Here is a 24,230-nt window from a genome sequence, read left to right as displayed (position 1 = left end):
ACACATAGCTACAGCCCGGCTCATCTACTGACTGTGCACTGAGATTAACCCCTGTCTGCAAGAGACTGCATTGTACTACACATAGCTACAGCCCGGCTCATCTACTGACTGTGCACTGAGATTAACCCCTGTCTGCAAGAGACTGCATTGCACTACACATAGCTACAGCCCGGCTCATCTACTGACTGTGCACTGAGATTAACCCCTGTCTGCAAGAGACTGCATTGTACTACACATAGCTACAGCCCGGCTCATCTACTGACTCTGCACTGAGATTAACCCCTGTCTGCAAGAGACTGCATTGTACTACACATAGCTACAGCCCGGCTCATCTACTGACTCTGCACTGAGATTAACCCCTGTCTGCAAGAGACTGCATTGTACTACACATAGCTACAGCCCGGCTCATCTACTGACTGTGCACTGAGATTAACCCCTGTCTGCAAGAGACTGCATTGTACTACACATAGCTACAGCCCGGCTCATCTACTGACTGTGCACTGAGATTAACCCCTGTCTGCAAGAGACTGCATTGTACTACACATAGCTACAGCCCGGCTCATCTACTGACTGTGCACTGAGATTAACCCCTGTCTGCAAGAGACTGCATTGCATTACACATAGCTACAGCCCACTCAGGCAAACAAGGGATTAAAAACATTAAAATATAAATCCCAGGGTAGAGGCAAATGTATTGTACAAGCTGTCAGCTGTTGCTTTCCTTTTTTTTTAAAAGCATAAAGAGGATATTGTCTGATGTTTCACTCAAGCAGCACCAACGCTCTTGGTAAGGAATAAAAATGTCCAAATGGTTTTAAAAACGAAGTGGTTCACCCACAATTGTTATTAATATGCGCCCCTGACTAACACAGGGTAGCTACGGTTTATCTAAGGGGTGACGGCTTCAGGGTAGCAGCAGAGGACCCATTGCCCGTTCACCACGTTACATATACTCCGTCAGTGTCACTACAACGGTCATATGATTTTATAATGGTGCAGTTGGGCTTCATGCATATCACAATATGTAGGCGATGAAGATGCTGGAAGTTTGAGAAGTCTGTTTCCCATAAAAAAAAACATTACTTTGGTCTATAAAACATACCCAATGCCAACATCTGACTTTATACAGTCAGCTAAGCAAGACCTGAGTGTATTTTCAGATTGGGCGTCTGGCTGGAAATGTCATTGCAGAGGATTTTTCTTGTATAATTTGCAGTTTGGAGCGGAGATGACCGTGGTATCTTTGTTATGTGCATCAGACGTTTGCAGCACCTCTGCTCTGTATATTCCCAGTAGCAAGGGGTATAGAGGGGCTTTATCATCTCTCACTGGGACACGAAACAGCAGAAGACATCTGATGAGAAAAACAACCCCATGTGTTGTCCCAGCCTGTGCAGTAGGCGATACAACTCCAAGGTGCACATTATTGTCCGAGGGCTGGCGCTTGGCATCACATGGTCCAGCAGACGTATATGACAGCGATCAGCAGGAACAGTGCCACAGATACCATCATGTTCTTGCGATTCTCATGGCGTAGCGACTTCAGCTCCCTCTCTGTGAACGACAGAAAGATTGGGAGAAATTAGTGGCTCCGCTAATGATAAAATAACAACTGTTCTAAACAATGATTTACATTTGCTTCTATTATCAAATATACCTCTGTGTCAGCTGAAACCTAGCCCCTTACCATGACAGCATACTGACATAGGCTCAAGCAGCAGTGTGACAATGTATAGCAGCAGTGTAACAATCTATAGCAGTGTAACAATCTATAGCAGCAGTGTAACAATGTATAGCAGCAGTGTAACAATGTATAGCAGCAGTGTAACAATGTATAGCAGCAGTGTAACAATGTATAGCAGCAGTGTAACAATGTATAGCAGCAGTGTAACAATGTATAGCAGCAGTGTAACAATGTATAGCAGCAGTGTAACAATGTATAGCAGCAGTGTAACAATGTATAGCAGCAGTGTAACAATGTATAGCAGTGTAACAATGTATAGCAGCAGTGTAACAATGTATAGCAGCAGTGTAACAATGTATAGCAGCAGTGTAACAATCTATAGCAGCAGTGTAACAATGTATAGCAGCAGTGTAACAATGTATAGCAGCAGTGTAACAATGTATAGCAGCAGTGTAACAATCTATAGCAGCAGTGTAACAATCTATAGCAGCAGTGTAACAATGTATAGCAGCAGTGTAACAATCTATAGCAGCAGTGTAACAATCTATAGCAGCAGTGTAACAATCTATAGCAGCAGTGTAACAATGTATAGCAGCAGTGTAACAATGTATAGCAGCAGTGTAACAATGTATAGCAGCAGTGTAACAATGTATAGCAGCAGTGTAACAATGTATAGCAGCAGTGTAACAATGTATAGCAGCAGTGTAACAATCTATAGCAGCAGTGTAACAATGTATAGCAGCAGTGTAACAATGTATAGCAGCAGTGTAACAATCTATAGCAGCAGTGTAACAATCTATAGCAGCAGTGTAACAATCTATAGCAGCAGTGTAACAATCTATAGCAGCAGTGTAACAATCTATAGCAGCAGTGTAACAATCTATAGCAGCAGTGTAACAATCTATAGCAGCAGTGTAACAATCTATAGTAGCAGTGTAACAATGTTATACATATAGAACGTAAAGCTTTTAACTGAGCCTACCTCAGTTTTAACAAAGAGGACCGAGAGGAAGACATAGATCTGAAAACAGTAAATTGCTTGCTCTATCTGAATCCTAAATGTTTATTTCTTAACTTCTATGTACCTTTACAAACAATGCTATTTTTAAATAATGTCTTGCTTAATAAAACCAAATAAATACTGTAGTTTGAGGTGGATCAAATTATTTTTAAGACTGCCAGAGGGAAGTGTGATTATTTTATTACCCTACCAGACGATTTGTTTATACCGGGCACCAGAGAGAAACAGGGCTGAGCACCTGCTGTGTCTGACAGAGGGGGCATCTTAATGCATCTCAGACCGGTGCACAGATGTGATGCAACTAGTTGTGTCTGACAGATGGTTCAGGGCGGTGCACAGATGTGATGCAACTAGTTGTGTCTGACAGATGGTTCAGGGCGGTGCACAGATGTGATGCAACTAGTTGTGTCTGACAGATGGTTCAGGGCGGTGCACAGATGTGATGCAACTAGTTGTGTCTGACAGATGGGTCAGGGCGGTGCACAGATGTGATGCAACTAGTTGTGTCTGACAGAGGGGGCATCTTAATGCATCTCAGACCGGTGCACAGATGTGATGCAACTAGTTGTGTCTGACAGAGGGGGCATCTTAATGCATCTCAGATCGGTGCACAGATGTGATGCAACTAGTTGTGTCTGACAGATGGTTCAGGGCGGTGCACAGATGTGATGCAACTAGTTGTGTCTGACAGATGGGTCAGGGCGGTGCACAGATGTGATGCAACTAGTTGTGTCTGACAGATGGGTCAGGGCGGTGCACAGATGTGATGCAACTAGTTGTGTCTGACAGAGGGGGCATCTTAATGCATCTCAGACCGGTGCACAGATGTGATGCAACTAGTTGTGTCTGACAGATGGGTCAGGGCGGTGCACAGATGTGATGCAACTAGTTGTGTCTGACAGATGGTTCAGAGCGGTGCACAGATGTGATGCAACTAGTTTTGTCTGACAGAGGGGTCAGGGGAGGTGCACAGATGTGATGCAACTAGTTGTGTCTGACAGAGGGGGCATCTTAATGCATCTCAGACCGGTGCACAGATGTGATGCAACTAGTTGTGTCTGACAGAGGGGGCATCTTAATGCATCTCAGACCGGTGCACAGATGTGATGCAACTAGTTGTGTCTGACAGAGGGGGCATCTTAATGCATCTCAGACCGGTGCACAGATGTGATGTAACTAGTTGTGTCTGACAGATGGGTCAGGGTGGTGCACAGATGTGATGCAACTAGTTGTGTCTGACAGATGGGGCAGAGCGGTGCACAGATGTGATGCAACTAGTTGTGTCTGACAGAGGGGTCAGGGGCGGTGCACAGATGTGATGCAACTAGTTGTGTCTGACAGAGCGGTCAGCTTATTGCATCTCAGACCGGTGCACAGATGTGATGCAACTAGTTGTGTCTGACAGAGGGGGCATCTTAATGCATCTCAGACCGGTGCACAGATGTGATGCAACTAGTTGTGTCTGACAGATGGGTCAGGGCGGTGAACAGATGTGATGCAACTAGTTGTGTCTGACAGATGGTTCAGAGCGGTGCACAGATGTGATGCAACTAGTTTTGTCTGACAGAGGGGTCAGGGGAGGTGCACAGATGTGATGCAACTAGTTTGTTTCTGACAGAGGGGGCATCTTAATGCATCTCAGACCGGTGCACAGATGTGATGCAACTAGTTGTGTCTGACAGATGGGTCAGGGCGGTGCACAGATGTGATGCAACTAGTTGTGTCTGACAGAGGGGTCAGCTTAATACATCTCAGACCGGTGCACAGATGTGCTGCAACTAGTTGTGTCTGACAGAGAGATCAGCTTAATACATCTCAGACCGGTGCACAGATGTGATGCAACTAGTTGTGTCTGACAGAGGGAGCATCTTAATACATCTCAGACTGGTGCAGAGATGTAACGCAACTAGTTGTGTCTGACAGAGGGATCGGCTTACTACATCTCAGACCGGTGCACAGATGTGATGCAACTAGTTGTGTCTGACAGAGGGAGCATCTTAATACATCTCAGACTGGTGCAGAGATGTAACGCAACTAGTTGTGTCTGACAGAGGGATCGGCTTACTACATCTCAGACCGGTGCACAGATGTGATGCAACTAGTTGTGTCTGACAGAGGGATCAGCTTAATACATCTCAGACCGGTGCACAGATGTAACGCAACTAGTTGTGTCTGACAGAGGGATCGGATTAATACATCTCAGACCGGTGCAGAGATATGATGCAACTAGTTGTGTCTGACAGAGGGATCGGCTTAATACATCTCAGACCGGTGCACAGATGTGCTGCAACTAGTTGTGTCTGACAGATGGGTCAGGGCGGTGCACAGATGTGATGCAACTAGTTGTGTCTGACTGATGGTTCAGAGCGGTGCACAGATGTGATGCAACTAGTTGTGTCTGACAGAGGGGTCAGCTTAATACATCTCAGACCGGTGCACAGATGTGCTGCAACTAGTTGTGTCTGACAGAGTGATCGGCTTAATACATCTCAGACCGGTGCAGAGATGTGCTGCAACTAGTTGTGTCTGACAGAGGGAGCATCTTAATACATCTCAGACCGGTGCAGAGATGTGCTACATCTAGTTGTGTCTGACAGAGGGATCGGCTTACTACATCTCAGACCGGTGCACAGATGTGATGCAACTAGTTGTGTGTGACAGGGGGATCAGCTTAATCCATCTCAGACCGGTGCAGAGATGTGCTACATCTAGTTGTGTCTGACAGAGGGATCGGCTTTATACATCTCAGACTGGTGCAGAGATGTAACACAACTAGTTGTGTCTGACATAGGGATCGGCTTAATACATCTCAGACCAGTGCACAGATGTGATGCAACTAGTTCTGTCTGACAGAGAGATCGGCTTAATACATCTCAGACCGGTGCACAGATGTGATGCAACTAGTTGTGTCTGACAGAGGGATCAGCTTAATACATCTCAGACTGGTGCACAGCTGTGATGCAACTAGTTGTGTCTGACAGAGGGATCAGCTTAACCCCTTAATGACAACAGCACTTTTCCATTTTCTGTCCGTTTGGGACAAGGCTATTTTTACATTTTTGCGGTGTTTGTGTTTAGCTGTAATTTTCCTCTTACTCATTTACTGTACCCACACATATTATATACCATTTTTCTCGCCATTAAATGGACTTTCTAAATATACAATTATTTTCATGATATCTGATAATTTACTATAAAAACAAATTATAAAATATGAGGAAAAAAAGGAAAAAAAAAACACTTTTTCTAACTTTTAGCCCCAAAATCTGTTACACATCTACAACCACCAAAAAACACCCATGCTAAATAGTTTCTAAATTTTGTCCTGAGTTTAGAAATACCCCATGTTAACATGTTCTTTGCTTTTTTTGCAAGTTATAGGGCAATAAGTACAAGTAGCACTTTGCTATTTCCAAACCACTTTTTTTCAAAATTAGAGGGACACTGATATCTTTCCGGAATCCCTGAATATCCCTTGACATGTATATATTTTTTTTTTAGAAGACATCCCAAAGTATTGATCTAGGCCCATTTTGGTATATTTCATGCCACCATTTCACCGCCAAATGCAATCAAATACAAAAAAAATCATTCACTTTTTCACAATTTTTTTCACAAACTTTCGGTTTCTCACTGAAATTATTTACAAACAGCTTGTGCAATTATGGCATAAATGGTTGTAAATACTTCTCTGGGATCCCCTTTGTTCAGAAATAGCAGATATATATGGCTTTGGCGTTGCTTTTTGGTAATTAGAAGGCCGCTAAATGCCACTGCGCACATACGTGTATTATGCCCAGCAGTGAGGGGGTTAATTAGGGAGCATGTAGGGAGCTTTTTGGGGTAATTTTAGCTTTAGTGTAATAAACAACCCAAAGTATTGATCTAGGCCCATTTTGGTATATTTCATGCCACCATTTCACCACCAAATACGTTCAAATAAAAAAAAAAACTTTACATTTTTCACAATTTTAGGTTTCTTACTGAAATTATTTACAAACAGCTTGTGCAATTATGGCACAACTGGTTGTAAATGCTTCTCTGGGATCCCCTTTGTTCAGAAATAGCAGACATATATGGCTTTGGCGTTGCTTTTTGGTAATTAGAAGGCTGCTATATGCCGCTGCACACCACACGTGTATTATGCCCAGCAGTGCAGGGGTTAATTAGGGAGATTGTAGGGAACGTGTAGGGTTAATTTTAGCTTTAGTGTAGTAGACAACCCAAAGTATTGATCTAGGCCCATTTTAGTATATTTCATGCCACCATTTCACCGCCAAATGCGATCAAATAAAAATAAATTGTTTCCTTTTTCACAAACTTTAGGTTTCTCACTGAAATTATTTACAAACAGCTTATGCAATTATGGCATAAATGGTTATAAATGCTTCTCTGGGATCCCCTCTGTTCAGAAATAGCAGACATATATGGCTTTGGTGTTGCTTTTTGATAATTAGAAGGCCGCTAAATGCCGCTGCACATCACACGTGTATTATGGCTAGCAGTAAAGGGGTTAATTAGGTAGCTTGTAGGGTAGGGAGTTTGCAGGGTTAATTTTAGTTTTAGTGTAGAGATCAGCCTCCCACCTGAAACATCAGACCCCCTGATCCCTCCCAAACAGCTCTCTTCCCTCCCCCACCCCACAATTGTTCCCGCCATCTTAAGTACTGGCAGAAAGTCTGCCAGTACTGAATTAAAAGGTATATTTTTTTAATTTTATAGCATATTTACATATGCTGCTGTGTAGAATCCCCCCTTAGCCCCCAATCTCACGGATCCCCTATCAAACAGTTCTATAACCCTTCCCCTCTAGCCTAATGGGCGCCATCTTGGGTACTGGAAGCTGTCTGCCAGTACCCAGTTTAGTAAAAAAAAATTATGCTTTAATTTTTTGCCCTTTTCTATAGTGTAGCTACCCCCCCACCCCCCTCCCAGAACCCTTCAATTGCTTCTTAAATTAAAATCCCCCCCCTTATCTCCCAATATATTATTTAATGTTTCTGTATTGTAGCGGTTCCCACCTGCTCCCGCCCCGTGCACGTGCATGCGTCCGTGCGTGCCCCCGCCTCTGATCCCGCCCCCTCCACAAGATCACAGGCCCATTCGCTCCCACCCACCAACAACGCTCCGGTGCAGAGAGGGCCACAGAGTGGCTCTCTCTGCATCAGAGGCTTGCAAAGGGGTATTGCAGGATGCCTCCATATCGAGGCATTACTGCAATACCCTCAGAGCTGCTGGAAGCGATCGCAATCGCTTCCAGCACTCTGTTAGACAACTGACATACCTGGTACGTCAGTTGTCATGAAGGGGTTAATACATCTCAGACTGGTGCAGAGATGTGATGCAACTAGTTGTGTCTGACAGAGGATGGGTACACTGGTAACACTCAGTAAAACCAAAACAACACACTGATAATGCCAGACCCCACTTACCATAGTGAGACACCTTGTTTGTCAGGGAGTCCTTCTCTTTTTCTAGAGATTTCCTGCAACCACAAAAATGGCAGAAACGTCACTGTCCCATAAATGCTAAGATTTACCCTCTCACGGTCACATGAAAGCACAACATGGAGACTTGGTTTACTAAGCACTGAATACTTTAGTCACATAATTGCTCAGCAAGCAGCAATAGCAGGCTCTATATACTGTGTAGAAATAGTTTAGGCTGTTTCATGAAAGCTTATTACTTTGGCATTACTCAATTAATTTGGATGAACTAAAAAATCTGGAAATGTGAGAAATCATTTCAGTATATTCTGTGACATTTCAATGTTTGTTTGTTTTTTAAATTTCTAAATACAGCTATATGAGGATTTTTGTGCCTAAACTACAGTTAAATCTACTGCAAATAGTTTGGTAAAAAACAAACAAAAACCCCAGTGGATCTAGAAACGTACGGTTCATACTGGGATACTGGGTATATTTAGATTTTCCTCTAATTTTGGAGTTATGTGAAATTGATGCTGAGTTTGTACATTAGGCTGATCAATTCAGTGTCACTATATACACTACAGGTAGGATCTGTGCATTGGCTGCAGGTCAGACAGACCTCATATTAGCTAGATTACGAGTTTTCAGCGCTAAAAGGAAATTAACGACCCCCACAAAAGCGGCGTTATTTCACCTCCCTATAGCGCTGCTATTACAGGTTTACAAAAAGCAGGCTTGTGCGGGCAATATGGTGACGTTGAGCTCCATACCGCACCCAAATACAAGCGCTGCCTTGATGTGCTCGTGCACGATTTCCCCATAGACATCAATGGGGAGAGCCGGCAAAAAAGAAGCCTATCACCTGCGATCGCGGAAACAAAAGCTCCGTAACACAGCCCCATTGATGTCTATGGGGAAAGAAATAGTTATGTCGTCGCTGGAAAATGAAGGTTCCCTTTAATTGACGTCATCCAAGATGGCGTCCCTTACATTCCTATTGACTGAAAGATTTCTATCAGACAATAGGAATTAAAGGGGAAAAAATCCTATTGGCTGTTGCAATCAGCCAATAGGATTGAGCTTTCATCCTATTGGATGATTGGATCAGCCAATAGAATGAAAGCTCAATCCTATTGGCTGATTGCAACAGCCAATAGGATTTTTTTCCCCTTTAATTCCTATTGGCTGATAGAAATCTTTCAGCCAATAGGAATGCAAGGGACGTCATCTTGGATGACATCACTTAAAGGGAAACCTTCATTTTCCAGCGTTGACCGTAAAAAGAGGATGCTCCGCGCCGGATGTCTTGAAGATGGATGAAGATAGAAGATGCCGTCTGGATGAAGACTTCGCCGGCTGGATGAGGATGGATGTCCGGACTTCGATAACTGTAAGTGGATCGTCGAGGCTTAGTGTTAGGTTTTTTAAGGGTTTTTTGTGTGTTTTTTTCTTTCTTAGTTTAGGGTTTGGCCAATGCCCATCCAAATGTCCCTTTCAGGGCAATGGTTAGCTTAGGTTTATTTAGATAGGGTTTTTATTTGGGGGGGTTGGTTGGTTGGGTGGTGGGTTTTACTGTTGGGGGTGTTTGTATTTTTTTTTACAGGTAAAAGAGCTGATTTCTTTGGGGCAATGCCCCACAAAAGGCCCTTTTAAGGGCCATTTGCAATTTAGTGTAGGCTAGGGTTTTTTTATTTTGGGGGGGCTTTTTTATTTTGATAGGGCTATTAGATTAGGAGTAATTTGTTTTTATTTTTTATAATTTTGTTTTTTATTTTTTGTAATTTAGTGTTTATTTTTTTTTTGTAAGTTAGAAAATTGTATTTTAATCATTTAATTTATTTTATTGTAATGTTAGTTTTTAGTGTAACTTAGGTTAGGTTTTATTTTACAGATAACGTTGTATTTATTTTAACTAGGTAGTTAGTAAATAGTTAATAACTATTTACTAACTAGTCTACCGAGTTAAAATAAATACAAACTTAGCTGTGAAATAAAAATAAAACCTAAGACATCTACAATATAACTATTAATTATTTTGTAGCTAGCTTAGATTTTTTTTTACATGTATGTATTTAGTTTTAAATAGGAATTATTTAGTTAATTGTAAGGTTTATTTAGATTTATTTTAATTATATATAAGTTAGGGGGTGTTACGTTAGGGTTAGGATTAGGGGTTAATATATTTATGTAGAGTTAGTGATGTGGGAGGTCAGAGGTTTAGGGGTTAATTTATTTTAGTATATTTCGTTGTGGGGGGCTTGCGGTTTAGTGGTTAATAGTTTTATTATAGCGGAGGTGTGGGCGGACGGCAGATTAGGGGTTAATAATATTTAACTAGTGTTTGCGATGCGGGAGGGCGACGTTTTAGGGGTTAATAGGTTTATTATAGTGGCGACGATGACGGTGAGCAGCGGAATAGGGGTTAATATTTTTTTTAGTGGCAGCGATGTCGAGAGTGGAAGATTAGGGGTTAATAAATTTACTATAGTGTTTGCGATGTGGGAGGGCCTCGGTTTAGGGGTTAGTGTACTTTTTAACACTGTAGTTATGAGTTTTATGCTACAACTTTGTAACGTAAAACTCATAACTACTGACTTTATATGGCGGTACGGATCTTGTGATTATAGAGTGTACCGCTAACTTTTTGGCCTCCCAGGCAAACTCGTAATAACGGCGCTATGGAAGTCCCATTAAAATAGGTATACCTGCAAGACTCGTAATAGCAGCGGTAGGGAAAAAGCATAACGATGCTTTTTCACTCATAACGCCAAACTCATAATCTAGCTGAGTGTAAGTTAAAAACGATTTACACTACAGACAGCATAAAGCTTTTGTTACATTAATAACATTCTCATCAAAGAAGTAAACACAGAAATCTAAGCATGGTTTATTTTGTTTTAAAGTCACTATAAAATCTCATATTTTATACGATTTCTGCTGGGATCTCCATTTATCCCATGTGGAGTTATATTGTGCAGAAAACAAATCCTCCTTTCCTTGCTCCAGCTTTGTGCTGCACAGGGTTCTTCAGCCTTATAGAGAGGTGAAATACACCTGATTATGTGCCCTGCAATGCTGGACGCAGATAAACCCATTTGTAACTCACCTTCCCTCAACCGTCAGCTCCAGCTTTCTCAGTTTGAAGTCAATATCTTCCAGGCTGTTCCTGCAGGATGCTAGCTTATCCTCCATGCCGTCTATCTGCAGCGAAAACAAGGTGTTAGCAAGAAGACTCAGCAGCAGAATTACTGGGGGAAGTAAATAATCAGAGGCAGCAAGTCACTAGTTGTAACACAGGTCTGGTAAAGAAAACTACACATACAGTTAGTGCTACACTTCACTCACTGCCCCACCTGTCACTCACTGCTCCTACCTGACACTCAAACTTCACTCACCGGTCACTCATACTTCAGTCACTGCCCCACCTGTCACTCACTGCTCCTACCTGACACACACACTTCACTCACTGCTCCTACCTGTCACACTTTACTCACTGCTCCTGTCACTAATACGTCACTCATTGTTCCTATCTGTCCCTCACCTGTCACTAATTCTTCAGTCACTGCCCCCTATGTCACTCACACTTCAATCACTGCTCCTACCTATCACTCATACTTCAGTCACTGCCCCCACCTGTCCATTAAACTCACCCACTGGCTCTATGTATTCTTATTTCACTCAATGCCCCCTCCTGTAACACACATCTAACCCATTCTCTACCTGTCTTCTCTCAATGCCCTCTACTGTCACTTATATACTTCTCACTGTGCCCTCTCCTGTCACTTATATCCTTCTCACTGTGCCCTCTCCTGTCACTAATATCCTTCTCACTGTGCCCTCTCCTGTCACTTATATCCTTCTCACTGTGCCCTCTCCTGTCACTTATATCCTTCTCACTGTGCCCTCTCCTGTCAGTAATATAATTCTCATTGTGCCCTCTCCTGTCACTAATATCCTTCTCACTGTGCCCTCTCCTGTCACTAATATCCTTCTCACTGTGCCCTCTCCTGTCACTAATATCCTTCTCACTGTGCCCTGTCCTGTCACTAATATCCTTCTCACTGTGCCCTCTCCTGTCACTAATATCCTTCTCACTGTGCCCTGTCCTGTCACTAATATCCTTCTCACTGTGCCCTCTCCTGTCACTTATATCCTTCTCACTGTGCCCTCTCCTGTCACTAATATCCTTCTCACTGTGCCCTCTCCTGTCAGTAATATCCTTCTCACTGTGCCCTTTCCTGTCACTAATATCCTTCTCACTGTGCCCTGTCCTGTCATTTACATCCTTCTCACTGTGCCCTCTCCTGTCACTAATATCCTTCTCACTGTGCCCTCTCCTGTCACTAATATCCTTCTCACTGTGCCCTGTCCTGTCATTTACATCCTTCTCACTGTGCCCTCTCCTGTCACTAATATCCTTCTCACTGTGCCCTCTCCTGTCACTTACATCCTTCTCATTGTGCCCTCTCCTGTCACTAATATCCTTCTCACTGTGCCCTCTCCTGTCACTTACATCCTTCTCATTGTGCCCTCTCCTGTCACTAATATCCTTCTCACTGTGCCCTCTCCTGTCATTTACATCCTTCTCACTGTGCCCTCTCCTGTCACTAATATCCTTTTCACTGTGCCCTTTCCTGTCACTAATATCCTTCTCACTGTGTCCTTTCCTGTCACTAATATTCTTCTCACTGTGCCCTCTCCTGTCACTAATATCCTTCTCACTGTGCCCTCTCCTGTCACTAATATCCTTCTCACTGTGCCCTCTCCTGTCACTTACATCCTTCTCACTGTGCCCTCTCCTGTCACTTACATCCTTCTCATTGTGCCCTCTCCTGTCACTAATATCCTTCTCACTGTGCCCTCTCCTGTCACTAATATCCTCCTCACTGTGCCCTCTACTGTCACTTATGTACTTCTCACTGTGCCCTCTCCTGTCACTAATATCCTTCTCACTGTGCCCTCTCCTGTCACTAATATCCTTCTCACTGTGCCCTCTCCTGTCACTTATGTACTTCTCACTGTGCCCTCTCCTGTCACTTATGTACTTCTCACTGTGCCCTCTCCTGTCACTAATATCCTTCTCACTGTGCCCTCTCCTGTCACTAATATCCTTCTCACTGTGCCCTCTCATGTCACTAATATCCTTCTCACTGTGCCCTCTCCTGTCACTAATATCCTTCTCACTGTGCCCTCTCATGTCACTAATATCCTTTTCACTGTGCCCTCTCCTGTCACTTATGTACTTCTCACTGTGGGCCCCTCCTGTCACTAATATCCTTTCATTGTGCCCTCTACTGTCACTAATATCCTTCTCCACTGTGCCCTCTCCTGTCACTAATATCCTTCTCACTGTGCCCTCTCATGTCACTAATGTCCTTCTCACTGTGCCCTCTCCTGTCACTAATATCCTTCTCACTGTGCTCTCTCCTGTCACTAATATCCTTCTCACTGTGCCCTCTGCCTAATATCCTCTCACTGTGCTATCCTGTCACTAATATCCTTCTCACTGTGCCCTTCTCCTGTCACTAATATCCTTCTCACTGTGCCCTTTCCTGTCACTAATATCCTTCTCACTGTGCCCTCTCCTGTCACTAATTCTTTCACAGATGCCCTCTCAGTCTAATATCCTTTCATGTGCCCTCTCCTGTCACTAATATCCTTCTCACTGTGCCCTCTCCTGTCACTAATATCCTTTCACTGTGCCCTCACCTGTCACTAATATCCTTCTCACTGTGCCCTCTCCTGTCACTAATATCCTTCTCACTGTGCCCTCTTCTGTCACTAATATCCTTCTCACTGTGCCCTCTCCTGTCACTAATATCCTTCTCACTGTGCCCTCTCCTGTCACTAATATCCTTCTCACTGTGCCCTCTCCTGTCACTAATATCCTTCTCACTGTGCCCTCTCCTGTCACTAATATCGTCTGTGCCACTGTGCCCTATCATGTCACTAATATCCTTCTCACTGTGCCCTCTCCTGTCACTAATCATACTCTCACTGTGCCCTCTCCTGTCTACTAATATCCTTCTCACTGAGCCCTCTCCTGTCACTAATATCCTTCTCACTGTGCCCTCTCCTGTCACTAATATCCTTCTCACTGTGCCCTCTCCTGTCACTAATATCCTTCTCATTGTGCCCTCTCCTGTCACTTATGTACTTCTCACTGTGCCCTCTCCTGTCACTTAATATCCTTCTCACTGTGCCCCTCCTCCTGTACACTAATATCCTTCTCACTGTGCCCTCCTCTGTCACTATATTCCTTCTCACTTGCCCTTTTCCTGTCACTATATTTCCTTATCTCTCTGTGCTCTCTCATGTCCTAATATCCTTCTCACTGTATCCTGTCCGATACTTAATTCTCAACTGTGCCCACTCCTGTCACTAATATCCTTCTCACTGTGCCCTCTCCTGTCACTAAATCCTTCTCACTGTGCCCTATCAGTGTCACTAATATCCTTCTCACTGTGTCCTTTCTCTTTCACTAATATCCTTCTCACTGTGCCCTCTTCCTGTCAGCTAATATCCTTCTCAATTGTGCCCTCTCCTGTCACTAATATCCTTCTCACTGTGCCCTCTCCTGTCACTAATATCCTTCTCACTGTGCCCTCTCCTGTCACTAATATCCTTCGTCACTGTGCCCTATCCTGTCACTATATCCCTTCTCACTGTGCCCCTCTCCTGTCACTAATTATCCTTCTCAACTGTGCCCTCTCCTGTCACTAATATCCTTATCACTTGTGCCCTCTTCCTGTCACTAATATCCTTCTCACTGTGCCCTCTCCTGTCACTAATATCCTTCTCATTGTGCCCTCTCCTGTCACTAATATCCTTCTCACTGTGCCCTCTCTGTCACTAATATCCTTCTCACTGTGCCCTTTCCTGTCACTAATATCCTTCTCACTGTGCCCTCTCCTGTCACTAATATCCTTCTCACTGTGCCCCTCTCCTGTCACTAATATCCTTCTCACTGTGCCCTTTCCTGTCACTAACATCCTTCTCACTTGTGCCCTCTCCTGTCACTAATATCCTTCTCACTGTGCCCTCTCTGTCACTAATATCCGTTCTCACTGTGCCCTTTCCTGTCACTAATATCCTTCTCACTGTGCCCTTCTCTGTAACTAATATCCTTCTCACTGTGCCCTCTTCTGTCACTATCATCTTCTCACTGTGCCTCTTCCTGTCACTAATATCCTTCTCACTGTGCCCTCTCCTGTCACCTGTATGTATCTTCTCACTGTGCCCTCTCCTGTCACTATATGTACTTCTCACTGTGCCTCTCCTGTCACTTATGTCTTTCTCACTGTGGCCCTCTCCTGTCACTAACATCCTTCTCACTGTGCCCTCTCCTGGTCACTAATATTCCTTGCTCATCTTGGTGCCTTCTCCTGTCACTTATGTACTATCGACTGTGCCCTCTTCTGTCACTAATATCCTTCTCACTGCGCCCTCTCCTGTCACTAATATCCTTCTCACTGCGCCCTCTCCTGTCACTAATATCCTTCTCACTGTGCCCTCTCCTGTCACTAATATCCTTTTCACTGTGCCCTCTCCTGTCACTAATATCCTTCTCATTGTGCCTCTCCTGTCACTTATGTACTACTCACTGTGCCCTCTCCTGTCACTAATATCCTTCTCATTGTGCCCTCTCCTGTCACTAATATCCTTCTCACTGTGCCCTCTCCTGTCATTAATATCCTTCTCACTGTGCCCTTTCCTGTCACTAATATCCTTCTCACTGTGCCCTCTCCTGTCACTAATATCTTTCTCACTGTTCCCTCTCCTGTCATTAATATCCTTCTCACTGTGCCCTCTCCTGTCACTAATATCCTTCTCACTGTGCCCTATCCTGTCACTAATATCCTTCTCACTGTGCCCTTTCCTGTCACTAATATCCTTCTCACTGTGCCCTTTCCTGTCACTAATATCCTTCTCACTGTGCCCTCTCCTGTCACTAATATCCTTCTCACTGTGTCCTCTCCTGTCACCAATATCTTTCTCACTGTGCCCTGTCATGTCACTAATATCCTTCTCACTGTGCCCTCTCCTGTCACTAATATCCTTCTCACTGTGCCCTTTCCTGTCACTAATATCCTTCTCACTGTGCCCTCTCCTGTCACTAATATCCTTCTCACTGTGCCCTCTCCTGTCACTAATATCCTTCTCACTGTGCCCTTCCTGTCACTAATATCCTTCTCACTGTGCCCTCTCCTGTCACTAATATCCTTCTCACTGTGCCCTCTCCTGTCACTAATATCCTTCTCACTGTGCCCTCTCCTGTCACTAATATCCTTCTCACTGTGCCCTTTCCTGTCACTAATATCCTTCTCACTGTGCCCTCTCCTGTCACTAATATCCTTCTCACTGTGCCCTTCCTGTCACTAATATCCTTCTCACTGTGCCCTCTCCTGTCACTAATATCCTTCTCACTGTGCCCTTTCCTGTCACTAATATCCTTCTCACTGTGCCCTCTCCTGTCACTAATATCCTTCTCACTGTGCCCTCTCCTGTCACTAATATCCTTCTCACTGTGCCCTTCTCCTGTCACTAATATCCTTCTCACTTGTGCCCCTTTCCTGTCACTAATATCCTTCTCACTGTGCCCTCTTCCTGTCACTAATATCCTTCTACTGTGCCCTCTTCTGTCACTAATATCCTTCTCACTGTGCCCTTTCCTGTCACTAATATCCTTCTCACTGTGCCCTCTCCTGTCACTAAATCCTTCTCACTGTGCCCTCTCCTGTCACTAATATCCTTCTCACTGTGCCCTCTCCTGTCACTTATATCCTTCTCACTGTGCCCTCTCCTGTCACTAATATCCTTCTCACTGTGCCCTCTCCTGTCACTAATAACCTTCTCACTGTGCCCTTCCCTGGTCACTAATATCCTTCTCACTGTGCCCTCTTCTGTCACTAATATCCTTCCTCACTGTGCCCTCTCCTGTCACTAATATCCTTCTCACTGTGCCCTTCTCTGTCACTAATATCCTTCTCACTGTGCCCTCTCCTGTCAGCTAATATCCTTCTCACTGTGCCCTCTCCTGTCACTATTATCCTTCTCACTGTGCCCTCTCCTGTCACTAATATCCTTCTCACTGTGCCCTCTCCTTTCACTAATATCCTTCTCACTGTGCCCTCCTCCTGTCACTAATATCCTTCTCACTGTGCCCTCTCTGTCACTAATATCCTTCTCACTGTGCCCTCTCCTGTCACTAATATCCTTCTCACTGTGCCCTCTTCCTGTCACTAATATCCTTCTCACTGTGCCCTTTCCTGTCACTAGTATCCTTCTCACTGTGCCCTCTCCTGTCACTAATATCCTTTCACTGTGCCCTCTCCTGTCACTAATAGTCCTTCTCACTGTGCCCTCTCCTGTCACTAATATCTTCTCACTGTGCCCTCTCCTGTCACTAATATCCTTCTCACTGTGGCCTCTCTGTCACTAATATCCTTCTCACTGTGCCCTCTCCTGTCACTAATATCCTTCTCACTGTGCCCTCTCCTGTCACTAATATCCTTCTCACTGTGCCCTCTCCTGTCACTAATATCCTTCTCACTGTGCCCTCTCCTGTCACTAATATCCTTCTCACTGTGCCCTCTACTGTCACTAATATCCTTCTCACTGTGCCCTCTCCTGTCACTAATATCCTTCTCACTGTGCCCTCTCCTGTCACTAATATCCTTCTCACTGTGCCCTCTCCTGTCACTAATATCCTTCTCACTGTGCCCTCTCCTGTCACTAATATCCTTCTCACTGTGCCCTCTCCTGTCACTAATATCCTTCTCACTGTGCCCTCTCCTGTCACTAATATCCTTCTCACTGTGCCCTCTCCTGTCACTAATATCCTTCTCACTGTGCCCTCTCCTGTCACTAATATCCTTCTCACTGTGCCCTCTCCTGTCACTAATATCCTTCTCACTGTGCCCTCTCCTGTCACTAATATCCTTCTCACTGTGCCCTCTCCTGTCACTAATATCCTTCTCACTGTGCCCTCTCCTGTCACTAATATCCTTCTCACTGTGCCCTCTCCTGTCACTAATATCCTTCTCACTGTGCCCTCTCCTGTCACTAATATCCTTCTCACTGTGCCCTCTCCTGTCACTAATATCCTTCTCACTGTGCCCTCTCCTGTCACTAATATCCTTCTCACTGTGCCCTCTCCTGTCACTAATATCCTTCTCACTGTGCCCTTTCCTGTCACTAATATCCTTCTCACTGTGCCCTCTCCTGTCACTAATATCCTTCTCACTGTGCCCTCTCCTGTCACTAATATCCTTCTCACTGTGCCCTCTCCTGTCACTAATATCCTTCTCACTGTGCCCTTCCTGTCACTAATATCCTTCTCACTGTGCCCTCTCCTGTCACTAATATCCTTCTCACTGTGCCCTCTCCTGTCACTAATATCCTTCTCACTGTGCCCTCTCCTGTCACTAATATCCTTCTCACTGTGCCCTCTCCTGTCACTAATATCCTTCTCACTGTGCCCTCTCCTGTCACTAATATCCTTCTCACTGTGCCCTCTCCTGTCACTAATATCCTTCTCACTGTGCCCTCTCCTGTCACTAATATCCTTCTCACTGTGCCCTCTCCTGTCACTAATATCCTTCTCACTGTGCCCTCTCCTGTCACTAATATCCTTCTCACTGTGCCCTCTCCTGTCACTAATATCCTTCTCACTGTGCCCTCTCCTGTCACTAATATCCTTCTCACTGTGCCCTTTCCTGTCACTAATATCCTTCTCACTGTGCCCTCTCCTGTCACTAATATCCTTCTCACTGTGCCCTCTCCTGTCACTAATATCCTTCTCACTGTGCCCTCTCCTGTCACTAATATCCTTCTCACTGTGCCCTCTCCTGTCACTAATATCCTTCTCACTGTGCCCTCTTCTGTCACTAATATCCTTCTCACTGTGCCCTCTCATGTCACTAATATCCTTCTCACTGTGCCCTTTCCTGTCACTAATATCCTTCTCACTGTGCCCTCTCCTGTCACTAATATCCTTCTCATTGTGCCTCTCCTGTCACTAATATCCTTCTCACTGTGCCCTCTCCTGTCACTAATATCCTTCTCACTGTGCCCTCTCCTGTCACTAATATCCTTCTCACTGTGCCCTCTCCTGTCACTAATATCCTTCTCACTGTGCCCTTCCTGTCACTAATATCCTTCTCACTGTGCCCTTTCCTGTCACTAATATCCTTCTCACTGTGCCCTCTCCTGTCACTAATATCCTTCTCACTGTGCCCTCTCCTGTCACTAATATCCTTCTCACTGTGCCCTCTCCTGTCACTAATATCCTTCTCACTGTGCCCTCTTCCTGTCACTAATATCCTTCTCACTGTGCCCTCTCCTGTCACTAATATCCTTCTCACTGTGCGCTCTCCTGTCACTATATCCTTCTCACTGTGCCCCTCTTCATGTCACTAATATCCTTCTCACTGTGCCCTCTCCTGTCACTAATATCCTTCTCACTGTGCCCTCTCCTGTCACTAATATCCTTCTCACTGTGCCCTCTCCTGTCACTAATATCCTTCTCACTGTGCCCTCTTCCTGTCACTAATATCCTTCTCACTGTGCCCTTCCTGTCACTAATATCCTTCTCACTGTGCCCTCTCCTGTCACTAATATCCTTCTCACTGTGCCCTCTCCTGTCACTAATATCCTTCTCACTGTGCCCTCTCCTGTCACTAATATCCTTCTCACTGTGCCCTCTCCTGTCACTAATATCCTTCTCACTGTGCCCTCTCCTGTCACTAATATCCTTCTCACTGTGCCCTCTCCTGTCACTAATATCCTTCTCACTGTGCCCTCTCCTGTCACTAATATCCTTCTCACTGTGCCTCTCCTGTCACTTATGTACTTCTCACTGTGCCCTCTCCTGTCACTAATATCCTTCTCACTGTGCCCTCTCCTGTCACTAATATCCTTCTCACTGTGCCCTATCCTGTCACTAATATCCTTCTCACTGTGCCCTCTCCTGTCACTAATATCCTTCTCACTGTGCCCTCTCCTGTCACTAATATCCTTCTCACTGTGCCCTCTCCTGTCACTAATATCCTTCTCACTGTGCCCTCTCCTGTCACTAATATCCTTCTCACTGTGCCCTCTCCTGTCACTAATATCCTTCTCACTGTGCCCTCTCCTGTCACTATTATCCTTCTCACTGTGCCCTTTCCTGTCACTAATATCCTTCTCACTGTGCCCTCTCCTGTCACTAATATCCTTCTCACTGTGCCCTCTCCTGTCACTAATATCCTTCTCACTGTGCCCTCTCCTGTCACTAATATCCTTCTCACTGTGCCCTCTCCTGTCACTAATATCCTTCTCACTGTGCCCTCTCCTGTCACTAATATCCTTCTCACTGTGCCCTCTCCTGTCACTAATATCCTTCTCACTGTGCCCTCTCCTGTCACTAATATCCTTCTCACTGTGCCCTCTCCTGTCACTAATATCCTTCTCACTGTGCCCTCTCCTGTCACTAATATCCTTCTCACTGTGCCCTCTCCTGTCACTAATATCCTTCTCACTGTGCCCTCTCCTGTCACTAATATCCTTCTCACTGTGCCCTCTCCTGTCACTAATATCCTTCTCACTGTGCCCTCTCCTGTCACTAATATCCTTCTCACTGTGCCCTTCCTGTCACTAATATCCTTCTCACTGTGCCCTCTCCTGTCACTAATATCCTTCTCACTGTGCCCTCTCCTGTCACTAATATCCTTCTCACTGTGCCCTGTCCTGTCACTAATATCCTTCTCACTGTGCCCTCTCCTGTCACTAATATCCTTCTCACTGTGCCCTCTCCTGTCACTAATATCCTTCTCACTGTGCCCTCTCCTGTCACTAATATCCTTCTCACTGTGCCCTCTCCTGTCACTAATATCCTTCTCACTGTGCCCTCTCCTGTCACTAATATCCTTCTCACTGTGCCCTCTCCTGTCACTAATATCCTTCTCACTGTGCCCTCTCCTGTCACTAATATCCTTCTCACTGTGCCCTCTCCTGTCACTAATATCCTTCTCACTGTGCCCTCTCCTGTCACTAATATCCTTCTCACTGTGCCCTCTCCTGTCACTAATATCCTTCTCACTGTGCCCTCTTCTGTCACTAATATCCTTCTCACTGTGCCCTTTCCTGTCACTAATATCCTTCTCACTGTGCCCTCTCCTGTCACTAATATCCTTCTCACTGTGCCCTCTTACGTCACTAATATCCTTCTCACTGTGCCCTCTCCTGTCACTAATATCCTTCTCACTGTGCCCTCTCCTGTCACTAATATCCTTCTCACTGTGCCCTCTCCTGTCACTAATATCCTTCTCACTGTGCCCTCTCCTGTCACTAATATCCTTCTCACTGTGCCCTCTCCTGTCACTAATATCCTTCTCACTGTGCCCTCTCCTGTCACTAATATCCTTCTCACTGTGCCCTCTTCTGTCACTAATATCCTTCTCACTGTGCCCTCTCCTGTCACTAATATCCTTCTCACTGTGCCCTCTCATGTCACTAATATCCTTCTCACTGTGCCCTCTCCTGTCACTAATATCCTTCTCACTGTGCCCTCTCCTGTCACTAATATCCTTCTCACTGTGCCCTCTCCTGTCACTAATATCCTTCTCACTGTGCCCTCTCCTGTCACTAATATCCTTCTCACTGTGCCCTCTCCTGTCACTAATATCCTTCTCACTGTGCCCTCTCCTGTCACTAATATCCTTCTCACTGTGCCCTTTCCTGTCACTAATATCCTTCTCACTGTGCCCTCTCCTGTCACTAATATCCTTCTCACTGTGCCCTCTCCTGTCACTAATATCCTTCTCACTGTGCCCTCTCCTGTCACTAATATCCTTCTCACTGTGCCCTCTCCTGTCACTAATATCCTTCTCACTGTGCCCTCTTCTGTCACTAATATCCTTCTCACTGTGCCCTCTCCTGTCACTAATATCCTTCTCACTGTGCCCTCTCCTGTCACTAATATCCTTCTCACTGTGTCCTCTCCTGTCACTAATATCCTTCTCACTGTGCCCTCTCCTGTCACTAATATCCTTCTCACTGTGCCCTCTCCTGTCACTAATATCCTTCTCACTGTGCCCTCTCCTGTCACTAATATCCTTCTCACTGTGCCCTCTCCTGTCACTAATATCCTTCTCACTGTGCCCTCTCCTGTCACTAATATCCTTCTCACTGTGCCCTCTCCTGTCACTAATATCCTTCTCACTGTGCCCTCTCCTGTCACTAATATCCTTCTCACTGTGCCCTCTCCTGTCACTAATATCCTTCTCACTGTGCCCTCTCCTGTCACTAATATCCTTCTCACTGTGCCCTCTCCTGTCACTAATATCCTTCTCACTGTGCCCTCTCCTGTCACTAATATCCTTCTCACTGTGCCCTCTCCTGTCACTAATATCCTTCTCACTGTGCCCTCTCCTGTCACTAATATCCTTCTCACTGTGCCCTCTCCTGTCACTAATATCCTTCTCACTGTGCCCTCTCCTGTCACTAATATCCTTCTCACTGTGCCCTCTCCTGTCACTAATATCCTTCTCACTGTGCCCTCTCCTGTCACTAATATCCTTCTCACTGTGCCCTCTCCTGTCACTAATATCCTTCTCACTGTGCCCTCTCCTGTCACTAATATCCTTCTCACTGTGCCCTCTCCTGTCACTAATATCCTTCTCACTGTGCCCTCTCCTGTCACTAATATCCTTCTCACTGTGCCCTCTCCTGTCACTAATATCCTTCTCACTGTGCCCTCTCCTGTCACTAATATCCTTCTCACTGTGCCCTCTCCTGTCACTAATATCCTTCTCACTGTGCCCTCTCCTGTCACTAATATCCTTCTCACTGTGCCCTCTCCTGTCACTAATATCCTTCTCACTGTGCCCTCTCCTGTCACTAATATCCTTCTCACTGTGCCCTCTCCTGTCACTAATATCCTTCTCACTGTGCCCTCTCCTGTCACTAATATCCTTCTCACTGTGCCCTCTCCTGTCACTAATATCCTTCTCACTGTGCCCTCTCCTGTCACTAATATCCTTCTCACTGTGCCCTCTCCTGTCACTAATATCCTTCTCACTGTGCCCTTCTCCTGTCACTAATATCCTTCTCACTGTGCCCTCTCCTGTCACTAATATCCTTCTCACTGTGCCCTCTCCTGTCACTAATATCCTTCTCACTGTGCCCTTTCCTGTCACTAATATCCTTCTCACTGTGCCCTATCCTGTCACTAATATCCTTCTCACTGTGCCCTCTCCTGTCACTAATATCCTTCTCACTGTGCCCTTTCCTGTCACTAATATCCTTCTCACTGTGCCCTTTCCTGTCACTAATATCCTTCTCACTGTGCCCTCTCCTGTCACTAATATCCTTCTCACTGTGCCCTCTCCTGTCACTAATATCCTTCTCACTGTGCCCTCTCCTGTCACTAATATCCTTCTCACTGTGCCCTTTCCTGTCACTAATATCCTTCTCACTGTGCCCTTTCCTGTCACTAATATCCTTCTCACTGTGCCCTCTCCTGTCACTAATATCCATCTCACTGTGCCCTTTCCTGTCACTAATATCCTTCTCACTGTGCCCTTTCCTGTCACTAATATCCTTCTCACTGTGCCCTCTCCTGTCACTAATATCCTTCTCACTGTGCCCTCTCATGTCACTAATATCCTTCTCACTGTGCCCTCTCCTGTCACTAATATCCTTCTCACTGTGCCCTCTCCTGTCACTAATATCCTTCTCACTGTGCCCTTTCCTGTCACTAATATCCTTCTCACTGTGGCCTTCCTGTCTCTCACCTCCTTGGCCACACTCAGCTTCTCCTTTCTCTTTTTCGCCATATTCCCCCGTGTGTTTCCTGCACACGTGTAACTTCTCTAACGCTGCCACTGCCAGGAGTCTCACCAAGCCTTCGATACCGCAACCGCATAGTTGTTTTGGGCATTAGTTATTTTGCACCTAGATCGCATTTAGCTGCCATATTTAATGAGGGAATATATATGTATTTTTTATTTAGAACAGTTCTCATATACAGAATATTGCTGTTCCCATGTCAGTTTATTCTATAATACTCTTTTTAAAGGAAAAACTTGTTTCTGGTAAGATTTTGTTGCACGTT

General features: G+C 45.0%; 1 protein-coding gene across 1 annotated transcript; it reads right to left on the bottom strand.

The window, feature by feature from the left end:
- Positions 1–417: 417 nt before the first annotated feature.
- CCDC167 (coiled-coil domain containing 167) lies at positions 418–24,028 on the bottom strand. The gene is made up of 4 exons (XM_053712697.1): positions 23,911–24,028; positions 11,241–11,335; positions 8,138–8,190; positions 418–1,554 (listed from the first exon to the last, which is right to left on the bottom strand). Exons 1-4 carry the CDS (start codon positions 23,950–23,952, stop codon positions 1,451–1,453), a joined length of 294 nt encoding a protein of 97 aa, XP_053568672.1. The 5' UTR covers positions 23,953–24,028; the 3' UTR covers positions 418–1,450.
- Between the last annotated feature and the right edge of the window lie 202 nt (positions 24,029–24,230).

This window comes from Bombina bombina, chromosome 4 (genome assembly GCF_027579735.1).
Source record: "Bombina bombina isolate aBomBom1 chromosome 4, aBomBom1.pri, whole genome shotgun sequence".
NCBI lineage: Eukaryota > Metazoa > Chordata > Amphibia > Anura > Bombinatoridae > Bombina > Bombina bombina.
Note: the sequence above shows the minus strand (reverse complement) of the source record. Positions and strands in the feature narration are given on the sequence as shown.

Bases quoted from the DNA above. Each gene is read 5' to 3' on its own strand.
- CCDC167 (XM_053712697.1), bottom strand. From the start codon at position 23,952: ATGGCGAAAAAGAGAAAGGAGAAGCTGAGTGTGGCCAAGGAG. The intron at 11,336-23,910 runs GTGAGAGACAGG...TTTTCGCTGCAG, and splicing joins AGCTGAGTGTGGCCAAGGAG to ATAGACGGCATGGAGGATAA. The intron at 8,191-11,240 runs GTGAGTTACAAA...TTGTGGTTGCAG, and splicing joins GAGCTGACGGTTGAGGGAAG to GAAATCTCTAGAAAAAGAGA.